This window comes from Chaetodon auriga, chromosome 6 (genome assembly GCF_051107435.1).
Source record: "Chaetodon auriga isolate fChaAug3 chromosome 6, fChaAug3.hap1, whole genome shotgun sequence".
Lineage (NCBI taxonomy): Eukaryota > Metazoa > Chordata > Actinopteri > Chaetodontiformes > Chaetodontidae > Chaetodon > Chaetodon auriga.
The window spans coordinates 10,210,607-10,223,149 of record NC_135079.1 but is presented as its reverse complement, the minus strand read 5'-3'; the positions used below and the strand labels follow the sequence as shown (position 1 = coordinate 10,223,149).

The following is a 12,543-nucleotide window of genomic DNA, read 5'->3' as shown; positions in this document are numbered from 1 at the left end:
ATGCGTAGTGGATTGGAGCCGCACAAGCCTTCTTTTGCAACTCCCTGATGATTTTTAGGCAAGTCAGCATTGCCCAAAATAACTGCGGAGTCTGTGACATGCTTGTTCTAAATTACCTTCAAGGAAGTAACAGAAAAGAGAAACTAGTTAGACATATTTTAATTAAAGGGGGCATATGGTGGTTAAACGACAACTTAAGTGGCTAAAATGCTTGATCCTCCAGCAAGACAGGCAAAATGTCGCTAAATATGTTGAGGATGTCTGCACAGTGGTGAGCAGTTTGCAATGGTGTACTTAAGAGTCTGGTAATCTTCTTAGTGTCAGTAAGTACCCAGCTAGAAATCAGCCACTGTCCAGATTGTCTCTTCCTGCCCCAGATAAACGACTCAGACAACAACAAAGCGAGCCTCGAGGAAATATGTGGCATGGTTGCTTCCCTGGCATGAAATATGCACCTCCCCTCCTTCAGGAACTGCGTTGACAGAGCCGTGGAAGAGGTTTTGGTGGGTCTCCTCAACTTGAAGATGTTTGGCAGTGGCACCAAGAAGTGGTTTGTGAAGAAACAGAAGAGGCAGCAGCAGAGGTCTGGCAGGAGGCCATGCACCAGGAAGAGGAAGAGATGGGCAGCTAAGATCCTCAAACACCACCGACAAAAGATCCTGAGTGAGCTGGATATCAACACCGTGCTTCCCTACATGGTGTATGAGAAGGTTTTCTCGCTGGGGGAGTACAAGGAAATACTGGGACAGGAGTCCAGCAAGAGGCGGACGGAGATATTCTTGGACCATCTGTCCTCGAAGGGGCCTGCTGCATTTTGCTCATTCTGCTGTGTTTTGGAGGAAGTGTGTCCCCACCTGCTAACCTCCTTTCTGTTGGATGTAGAAGGTACAGCCGTTCATTTGCCACTAATTGCTTTAATGACAAACACAAAAAAAAAAACAAAGGTCACAGAGGACTGTGTGTCCCTGTTCTCTGTAGAAACACATTCCAGCGTGCATTCACAGAACAGAGGAAAGCTCATCCATCTGTAGCTGCTTTCCACTTGTTGGTTCAGCACGTTCACTCGTGTTGCGGTTCATTTTCTGCTAGGAATTGACAAGCAAAAAAGACAATTTAAAGGAGAGAAAAACACTTTGCAGTAAGCCAGCGCCACACACTAAGAGCCAGCAAAAATAGCCTCTTAAATCTGGATGGCTGAGGGGATTACTGAGCTGCCAGCGTTCCTAACTAGCCTCTGACAACATATGGCCTGAACGCGGCTGCAGTCTGCAGGGCCTTGTCTGAGCTGTGATTCCAAATCAATATGCTTTACTACATTTACATAAACCTGAGTACTCTCAAGAATATGACTAACATTTATAGCTCAGGGGTGTCTCCTTTATCTGTGGCTAATATCCCACAATAAAGAGCTTGGGAATCCTCCTGCATGGTCGGTCAGAGGAGGAGACGTGTAAAAAGTGGCTAATATATGAATCTGTTCCTACAGATGGTGCCCCAGGACAGGGCAGGAAAGGGGGGGGCCCTGTGCCCCCAAAGAGTCCGGGAGAGCCACCACTGTGCTCCCCTCCCATGTACACCGACCCTGTGTTTGACTCCAGGTGAGAGCAACTTTACATAAACTGATGTCGTGTAAAAGCACATCTACAGTGTTTTAACAAATGCAGATGATCCCCCGCATGGCATGAGGGGTCACTGAATAGCTTCAGGAGTATAATGTGAATGATATCCGTTGCAGATATCAGCCCACTTGACACCTGCAGGAGATTTTGGCCTGATGTACAGTATGGTTTAATTGATTTATGTTTAATTTGCATGGCTAATGTGTGCTAACTGTGGTCGATGACAGTGGTGCTCATTTGTGCTCTGCTGCTTCATGACGACTTGCATGGCTGCACGTCCTGAATGGTGGATGTTGTCGTTGTGTCACTGCGTCGATGTCCTGTTGCTCTGTATGATGCTCTCCTATAATTGTATTTCTTTGTCTTTTTACTGAAGGACTGCTGTTGAAAATTAGCTGGCTGGCTAACTGGCCCATTTACAGAAATGTGGATTGATGATTGACAGCGCTTTCATCAAAACACCACAAGAGCGAACATGTTTTGGAAGAAAGGATCCAGAAACTGACACCTTACTTTTCTCACCCATCCTTAATGTGACTGCTTTGGCAGTGGTGATCTTAAAACGGTGATACTTAACTGCAAATATAAATGAAATGACAAAAAAACAGGAGAATAACGTGACATCTGCAGGGCTATTCTTTAGCACATGAGAGTCCTGCAACACTGCTTTTGTCTCTGTGTGTGTCAGGCCCTGTGAATGCATCATGAGAGAGTGATGGTGTGTTTCTGGGAGTGTGTGGACCCCTCTTGGCCCAGCTAACACACACAGGGAAAAGTTGACAGGGTGTATACATGTGTGTGTGCGTGAGAGAGAGAGAGAGAGAGAGAGAGAGAGAGAGAGAGAGAGAGAGAGAGAGAGAGACACAGTGGAGTGGGTGGATGTGACGCCTGAAGTGACGGGACAGACAAGCTGAGATGCTCCCTAGACCGTTAAGAAGGCCTCTTTAATATATGACAGCTAAGTCAGCATGAAGACAGCTATCCCAGTGGTCTGGTCCTGGGCACTGACACACACACACACACACACACACACACACACACACACACACACACACACACACACACACACACACACACACACACACAGGCTGACAGAAACACACCAACACATACAACTCAGCAGCACACACGGTCAGAATGGTCACAGAGCTCCCACAGAAGATGCAGTGTACTACTACGGCAATGTAAGTCCTCTTGAAATGTCATTTCAGAGTTAGATACTTGAGCACAGCTGCATGTGTGTCTCACGTCGCTCACATTGGACATTAGGAAAGTCAAAACCTCTGGAGGTTGCTGTGTTTTTTGACGTATCTGTTAATACAGGCTGATTCAGAGACAGTGAGCGAATCAAGAGTCGGGCAAGGCTGTATATCTCGATAAAAGCGGCATAATCTTTTGTTTATTCACTCTTAGGAGAAGTAGGACAGAAACGGCCTCAAGTCATGGATGCTTGGCTTCAGAATTTGTGTGCCAGCATGTGTCCCTGTGTGACAGAGTGAAGCATGTCTGCAGCCGTGCTCGTTATAAATATGGAAACAACCTGAGAATACCTTCCTTGTGGTGAACTGTATTTCCGCACAAAGTCGTGTGTGGGGGGTCTTTTCTTCGCCCCTCTGACCTGCACACTTTCTCTGATCCACAGCAGAAGAGTGGATTGATTGTCAGCTGTGTGGGTTCAAAGAGACACTGTGTTTATTAGTTTAGCTTTCTGTGTCCGCCTCTGGTCAGTATCCTGCTGACTGAGAGTAAACATGCAGCATTTAATCATATCTCTGGGCTTCTGTCTTAAAGGCCTGGAAACTGATGTGACGCTGACTGAATCCAGTTTAAGGGTCCTTGACTGCCATATTGTTTTCATGGGGCTGTTGGAGGTTTTTGAACCAGCATATAAAACCTCTAGAGCTGCCATCTCAGCCTGAGCTCAAGTGCTGATTTAAGTGCATTAAAAGCAGAAATATTGATTGAATAAATGCCTTTTTTTTCTGAAAATGCAGGACTTTCTCCTCCAGAGGCTGTGTGTGTGTGTGTGTGATCCACCTGCATGCGTTTGGGTCTGTGGCCTTGCATGTATGTGTGAGGCTGAACAGCGATGATGTAAGTCACCATGCCTTCATCCATAAGTGGAGAAAATGAGATGCTGGCAGGTTGAGAAGGAGGTGGAGGAGGAGGAGGAGGAGGAGGAGGAGAGATTAGCTGGAGCTGTGAGGTTATGCTTCTCTGTGCTGATGACTCACCTCACAGCACATAGAGAGAAAGCACTGCGACAGCACTGAGGTGTGACTGTGTGTGTGCGAGCGTGTGTGTGTTTCATTACTCTTGTTCTTCTTGGTGCAGTGTATTCATGTGGAGAGGACTTTCTCTGTGAACTTCTCCTCTTTGTTTGGTGCAAAAGTAATAAATCATGGTGTTACAGCGGTAGTGGTTCTTAGGGCTTTCGTCCAGGTTTGTCTCCTGTGGGAGCAGCCTCTGAGTCCTACAAACCAGCTTTGATTTTGCCGTACAGAACAAAGTGGACAAGAGAGTCTAAGGACACAAGAAAGAAGGGCAGCCCCATCTGTCCTATTTACTTGCTGGGGGCGGGGGGGGGAGTACTTTAGTGTGTTATTAGCGCACACGTGGCCGTGCGTCGCTGTGTGAGCGTGCTTGTGTGAGTGTGCGCCATACAATAAAAGATGTCAGCAGTGGGTTCTCATGTGAGAAGGGTAATGATGGGGCAGGCCGCTCTGAGGCGTCACTGTGGAGATGCAGAGGAGGGGGTTGCCAATGTGAAATCAAAGTGCTGCAGTGGAGTGTTCATGGGTGTGCAGTGGGCTTCAGACTGCAGCACAACCACTGACCCACTGCTGTCTCAACGCTTCCCCACTGACACACTACTACTGGTTCCCATGCACGCTCCCTGTATGTGTGTGTGTGTGTGTGTGTGAGAGAGAGAGAGAGAGAGAGAGAGAGAGGAGGCTTGGGTTGTGTGTATATGTGTGTCCATCCATCCACTAATGACCGCTGTGTCTTACATGCCTGATAATGACGATTTGTATTGTCTGATTAATCAGATCCTGAGTTATCTGAATGGCGTTCTAGTCAATAGGAGGTGACAGAGTGCACTGCTGGTAGGTTTGTTGGAGGGCAGCTCTGCTCCGATGACTCCATTAGTGGTGTATTAGTTGAGTGTTGACTGGATTCAAGAGGCTACTAACAGGAAGCAGCAACGTCACTGACAGCATACTCAGTCCAGACCTCCTCTGTACGGGAAAACTGAATCATCCAACACAGTGAGGTTCCACCGTGCTGCCTAAACTGGTGTCTGCTAGTGCAATCTATTTGTTGTTACGCTCAATTTAGAACAAATGCTTTCAAAATAAATCAGTTTTCCTGCGCTCCAAATCTGACGTTGGTTTTAGCTTGAATCGTAGCTGTTGTTATTACCTCTTTCTGTGAGGACCAAAGTTGGGTTTAAAGAGGCTATAAACGCTATTTTTTAAAATAACATCGTATCAAATGGGAACACCGGAGACATCGGCCGTAGTGCTGAACCAACAGAGAGATTTTAACTGCACCTGCAGCTCCCCTCGACTTTACAGAGCTTTAAGCTGAGTTTTAGCTCATTGTTTAGTTGTTCGGCTCATAACTGTTGTGGTTCACTCTCACTGCTCTCGTGACATTGTTGTTTGTCCAAGCAGGTACATGTTTTCAGTGAAAAAGCTCTAAAAACCCACTTGATACGACCAAACCACAGACAGACACAGTAAGTGACTGGCCTGTGAACATAGTGGAGCAAATAGCAGCTAAAGAGATGATTCCTTCAGGAGAAGGTAGAGACCAAAAACAGAGCTAAAAGAGAGTGAATATTAGACCTACAGTCACCAAAAAAATTACTTTATTCCTTCCATTTATCAGGGAATTATGGATCTGTAAAATAATGCATTACAATTTCACAAAATAAAATTCTGGTGTAACATTTAATCATTTATTCAGTTTTGTTTTTCTGGCCCAAAAGTAATCAAATTGAAATGTTCTGAATTAAAAATACTAGAATCAACCTAAAAATAATGCAAATCATGTATGTTTGAACTGTTGTATGTAAACTATGTTAACCCCCCATGTCCTCGATGGCAGCGAGGGCCCTGCTTACTACATGACATTATGTGATTTGTGCTGATATTCATCCTCTGCCTCAGAGACCTGTGTAAAATCCACGCTTGTTTCAAGGGTATTAAAGTGTAGCATTATTGCTTATTTCAAAATGAATTATGTATTTTTATTTCAGTGCACAGATGAGGTTAGAAGCCTTCTCAGCAGCAGGTACTGCATAGAAGGATTTTTGGACATATGAGCAGTAGATGAATTTAGGTCCATTTAATGCCCTGAAGGATTTTCTGCTTCCAGTCACCCAGAAGTAACTGGCAACCACAAAAAGAGCTGTTTTAAATTTCTGAAAAGGCCTGATGTGCTCTCACTGTGGATCATATTAGGCTCTGTTGTAAATGTTGTTACTCATAAAATATCTAAAGCTTTATAAAATCAGATGTTCATTTAAAAACGGGGATGTTTATCCTTGATTTAACTCTTGCCAGCTAATATATTACAATGTCTCATTTTACATAACCACCATGGTGTATTTAAACGTGCACCCTACACTTACCAATGAGAGGTTTACACTGTCAGTACTGTAGGTTGGCATAACGCACATCATGTGGAGGATACTTTCATCTACAGAGCATGACAGTGTCATCACGGGTGCGTACATTTTTAGCAACATCAGCCACTGAGGGATTTGCTCCCCTGACGCTGGCTGTGTCAGTGCCATGCTCTGTCTGTTTGGCTGTTTGGTGGAAATCTTCTGTAGGATACACCAGTTCCTAAAGTTCATTTCCAGGGTGTGTTTCAGGCTGATTTTTAATGATTATCAAACCAGCTAATCACATAACGCTAACAACAGCTATTTCCTTCTTGTAGGATTGCTCATGGCAGATAAACGTAAACTCCTCAGTTTCCATTTATTTGTCCCTCTCGGACCTCCTGTGCTGCACCGGCTTTCTTTAAGTCTGTCTGGCTGAGTGAGATTGAGAAGTGCACTTCTTCACTCAGGTGAGAAGGCTACTCTCTCCTCTAAGACTTCAAAGTCTAGACTAATCGACTTACTCTGAAGCTTAAAACGGCACCAGTGTGTCAGTCTATTGACTGAAAAACAACCCACGAAAGCCTCTGTTTGCTGCTAATGACAGGCGGCGTGGGCACAGTTCACTGAGACAGAGCTGCTGCGTGCTGCACCTCTTTGAATAAAGTCTAAAATCACCGTAGAACATATTTTCTGTGTCAACCTCCGAATATGTCATTTAAACGTTTAAGTATTTATAGACTGAAGTCATAAACGCTGCCTAATGATGAATGATAGACAGAAAATGTTTTAATAACTGTTTCAAGATAAACTCCTGTCTGATATATGTGCAACACCACCCCAACAAAATCAACCCTTTCTCAACATATTCTAAGCTGTCTTAGAGGACAAAATGAGGGGAAAAAAAAAAACAACTGAAACTTGCAGTTTCCTATGATAGAAAATACACGACCATGATTCCAAAAAGGCTGAGATGATGTGTGAAACATTAGTAAAACAGAATGTGATCATTTGCTAAACCTTTTAAAAATACACTCAATTGAAAACAGTTCAAAGACAACAGATTTTAATGTTTTCCCTCATCAACTTCATTGATTGCTTTTTGTAAATATCTGCTTATTCTGAATCTGATGCAGCAACACATTTCAAACAAGTTGGGACAGGAGCAACTAAAGACTCCATGCTCCAAAAACACCTGTTTGGATCATTCCACAGGTAAACAGGTTGATTGGTAACAGCTGGTAGTATCATGATTGGGTATGAAAGGGGCATCCTGGAAAGGCTCAGTCAGTCAGAAGCGAGGATGGAGCGAGGTTCACCACTTTGTGAACACATGATTGGAAAAAGGAGATTACTACATGAGCTCATGAACTTTCATAAAGCAGTTGTCAGTGAACACAGCTCCTTTGCAAATGATTGCATTCTCTTTTACACAGTTTTCCACCTTTTTTGGAATCAGGGTTGTACTGAGTGCAACAAATCTCTATGTAACAATAAGATAAGACTTTATTGATCCCACAATGAGATCTAGTTTACTCAAAATGCACCAGAGGTTTCCAAGATGTTGCAAATATTTGTATTTTTGAACAAGCCCCCCTTCTGTTTGGAGCTCTAGTTCAATACCACAGCCAAAGACATACACAGGTGAAGTAAACTAGCAATTGAAAACTGGCTGCAGGTGTGATGATGGGTGTTGGTGACTGTGTTAGGGGTAGGAGTGTGCCTCTTGTTCAATATGAATAACACTGGAAAGTTACAGGGAAATGTGACATACATTGCCTGAACTACCAGATTAGCTGAAAGATGGCCCTGACTACTATCCATAGTCTGTTCCACAACTTTACTGTGCATGACATTTAAGTTTAACTATTCCAACTGTGTCTTGACACCATATGCCATTTTGTGTAGCACATAAAGAAAATAAGGTTCCCTGATCTGTGAGTGCACTCTGACTACTTTGATGTGTATCAGCAACACATACAGTCACATGAGCAGTAGAAATCCATGTTAGGTTTTCCTGCTCATTTACAAGAGAGTCAGACTTTAAAGGTTAAGATTAATCACAAAGGATTATAATAAATAACCTCTATTAGCTGCTACATACTCTCAACTTCATTCACATTGTTCTGGGGATGACAGAGAAGAGAGGCTCCATAAGGCATGAACTTGAAGGTCCATTACTGAGATTGGGATAAAAAAAAAAATCTAAGTACAATGGTCACTTCCTGATGAAGACCATGAGATGCAACTGAAAGTAAATCAAGCTTTCTTACGGCTGTCATCAGCAGATGGTGTTTACTGCAAAGACACGTAAAATATCTGGGTCTGATATTATGGTTTTACTCCATTTGCTGATGAAGGACACAAGATGTGGCTGTAAACTCCTGAAATTGTGCTGTGTCAAACTACATACAAATTTCTTTTTCACAACAGACATTTTGACTTGTCATAGCAGGAAAAACACACATCACTAATGACATAATGCAGACATAGGGCACCAGGGACAAAAAAGGGCGTTGAGGCGACTGTTGTTCATTTTATCCTGGGTTGCAAATCATAGTAGATAACAACCAACGGCGCATCTGGGCAACACTGCATCCCAAGAGAAAGATGAGCATGTTAGAATTTCTTTTGACATTCATGATGTCGAGCGAGTCAGTGGCCAATAGGAGCACAGAGGGCTCAACTGTGAACAAGCAAAGAGGAATGCCTAGAGCTGGGTGGGACTGTCAAACAGAGGGAAGATCCAAGCAGCAAACATGGGCTGAAAAATTAAGCCAACATGGTACCACAAGTACCAAAAACTGCATTTCCTCAAATGACCACTTGAGGCTGGCTCCAAAAGTGAGTCAATCCCCATAGACCCCCATATTAAAAAGCTCAACAGCAGAAATGTACAGCCTGGTACAATAAATCATTTTTTGTCTCTGTTGCTAATTTAAAAGATTAAATTAAAAGATTACATTAAGGCTTAAATTTATGCATAATCATGAGCATGGCTGTTTTAAATGACAGCTTGCTGCTAGGTTTCAGCAACCAGGTTTCATTCGGCCTGTCTCAGCTCCACCCACGCTACACCTCTTAGCCCATTTTTGGATTAGCCAGGGGTTTGATGGCATCACTGAGCTTCACGATGGCTCTTCAGAAACCTACAGGGCGACATCTCAGAGACTACGTCCATGTTGCATAAAGTCTATGGGAAGATCACAGCTGTGTTGAAAGCCATGACGTTAGGTGGGTTTCCATCCACCTGTTTTCATGTGCATTGAGTAGAGATACGAAAAAAATAAATAACTTGAAATATGGCATAATACAGTATAACACTGGACTGAAAAAGGACAGTAAACTCCTTCAACCACAGATAAAAACCATTAATCCATCATGCTTTTCTGCATCGTCTTCTTTCATATGAGGTTTGACTGATGCTCTCTTTTTATTCTCAATGTGACAGGTGACAAATTAGGCACATTAGACACACACAGGTGTAACAAAATATGTGACATTAACACAAGACGTATCAAACAGATGATCATTTGAATATGACACAAATTGTTTGTTGTTTTTTGGGAGTACTGTGCAGTAATAGTAATAAGCCTCACTGTGAACACAGAAATGTGCAGGTTATTCGAGAACTCCCAATAATTAGCATGTTTCTTATAAAAATAAATAAATAAATCAGGGTGCAGATTTCTAGATACGCCCCTGCAGGTCAGCACTGCCTCCAGGAAGTACACTCCACCTTCTCAATAAGCATCCGTTAACAAGCAATCAAAGACAAACTGTAGACTTCCTAAACAGATGCTACAACTGAGCTCCTCCATCGGTCCCTTGCCTCCCTCTCTCCTCCTCCTCCTCCTCCTCCTCCTCCTCCTCGCCCTCTCTCCTCTCCCTCCTCCCCTCCCTCGCAGTCGCTCCCCTCTGACTACACTGTACACACACTCTCTCCCCTACCTCACACACACGGACGCCTGGACGCTGCAGTGTTTTTAGGAGAGTGTTTCCAGCCCCGGATAGGAGGGAGGAGGCAGGAGGAAGGAAGGAGATATGTCCCAAACCTGACCGTCTTGACAAATTAAAAAAGAGAGAGACAGAGATCGAATGGATCGGCGATCCGCTTGCGAGCGCTAAAACACGGTCAGAGTGTCATTGCAGACATGGGTCGCAGCGGTACGGCACCTTTCGCTCAGCTCCTTGGGGAGTGTTTTCACTGTCAGTCCTTCAGCGCTGGAAATGGCGTTGTGATGCTGAGCGTGGAAGACGCAGCGGAGGCGGATGCCAGGGAATAAAGAAATATATGATCACCTGTGCTTTTCTTTGGGTTGGATTTTTAGTAGCGGTGGACAGTACCATGGTGAATTACCAGAAATACATTACTGTAATGCAGCTGGCTCTGGGGGTGACCGCCTCCAACAAAGAACATTGTCTTCCGCCCAGGAAGCGTATGTGGTGAGTATATGAATCTTGGTGCGGATGGTGATGATGATGATGGTGATGATGATGATGATGATGCAAGTTGAGAGAAAAAAAAAAAAAAAAAAAAGGAGAAAAAAAAAGGGGAAAAAAGGAGGGGGGTTCGGGGGCTGCGATGAGCCGAGCTGTCGCCTCCCTCATCTCGTCAAATGATGAGCGGGTCACGGAGCCACGGTGCGCCCGCTCACTCTCCAAAATGACATAATATTCCTCTCGGCCACTGCAGCCTGTCTGCACCATGTTGCAATCATCACAAACCCACTGTGGTCGATACACAGTAGGTACGGCAACAACTCCGCATGCTGGGAGTTTGTGTGCGTGCGTGCGTGCCTGTGTGCGTGCGCGCGAGGTCCAGTGGCTGGAGCCATGTCCTTCCTCGCCATCAGTTTGTAAAGTTGAATGCGTAGGGATGATGTCATAGCCTCATCATTGTCTCTTTGACTCCAACTTCATGTGCTTTAATACTACACGGCCTCCGCTGCACTGCTGTTGCACTGGAAATGTCATCATCACGCCAACCATGTGGTTAACCATCACCCTTCCTCCACAAAACCCTCTCTGCTGTCTCCACTGCTGTGTTTGTTACTAATGAATAAAATGCAAAGCATGAAACACGGTCCTCTCCTGTTTTTATTTCCTGTGCTGCAGCCAGGCCTCTGTGCACCTCTCACTGCCATTGTCTATTAAACATTTCCTGCCCATACTCTGCCCTCAGCATGTGTTTGTGTCTGGTCTGTCCACCTCTTCAGTGTCCTCATTCCTCCATGTGCCTGTATGCTACAGTACATATCGCAGTGACCACATCTCAGTCTCACTCTCCTCATGTGGCCGTGTTCATTTGTTTACTTTAAGACAGCCCTCCTTTCATTCCTCTTCATCGCTGTGAGCAGATTGCTGCCGAGGCTGCAACGTGTGTGACATAGTATCCCTAATTACAGCCGGATTACCATCTTGTTTGAAAGCAAAGACGGTTAATTAGGAGTCAATAGGCTCAATGGCACTCTGATAGGAAGTGTCTCACGCAAACTGAAAATGTATCGCATGGTGTGGATCATTTATCCACATAATGCAGTTACACTGGCTTGGCTCCATTGTGCGAGAGGCTTAACTATTATCATCAGCTCTTTACAGCCAACCGAAACCATCTCCTGAACCATTGTGTGTGACTGAAGCGAGGACAGAGCACTGATGCTGGAAATCTGAGTGTCATTCTGTCTTGACAAAGATTAGGATCATGAAAAGAGATTTACGGACATTCACAAAGCCACAAGCTGAATTTTATAAATTACCTCCAAGTTGACATGAAAAGTAGTATGTGTAGAACAGGATGTTTTTACTGTCACAGTTCTTAATGCAGTGTAATAAGGTGCTCTCAGTGCATCTTTATTCAAACACTTACAAGAACACAACCACCATCTCTTGTCAGACGAGTGACTGTAACCTCAGCCGGGGTCAGACCTTATCACATGCAGCGTTCTTAGCTCTTGGTCTCTTTGGCTGTAGTCATATTCCTTAGTCATCCTCTTGTTAGCCTAATTGCCCCCCAGGAGAAGATTTCACTGAGACAAACAGCTGCTTTTACGTTTCTCCTGTTATTGTTGTTTTGATACTTACACCTCCATATTTAAGCAGATTTTAGAGGAAGCTTCTTGTCTCATTTACAGGATGATACCAAAAGCTAAGATAGTTAGGAAACGCTGACAATTCCTGATTGCTATTTTTGTCTAAACTTTTTATGCTTGGGTGTCATTTAAAGGACCATGCCCGGGATTTAAAATTTTTTGCATGGTTTGTTCTTTCCATTACAGCTAGCCATTCTGCACATAAAGACAAACAAGT

At 44.1% G+C, this 12,543-nt stretch overlaps 1 protein-coding gene across 8 annotated transcripts in view; it reads left to right on the top strand.

Moving 5' to 3' along the window:
- The first annotated feature begins 370 nt into the window (after window positions 1-370).
- The window catches only part of tjp1b (tight junction protein 1b), a 61,265-nt gene continuing 49,092 nt past the window's right edge, over window positions 371-12,543 (top strand). For 5 of the 8 annotated variants that reach the window (XM_076734089.1, XM_076734086.1, XM_076734090.1 and 2 more), the window contains exons 1-2: window positions 371-885; window positions 1,487-1,598. In XM_076734089.1, the coding sequence (XP_076590204.1) occupies window positions 450-885; window positions 1,487-1,598 (548 nt within the window). In that variant the 5' untranslated portion in view covers window positions 371-449. Of the gene's footprint in view, window positions 886-1,486; window positions 1,599-10,189; window positions 10,681-12,543 lie in introns of those variants that run through there. The other 3 variants (XM_076734091.1, XM_076734094.1, XM_076734092.1) reach the window with 3 other exon arrangements.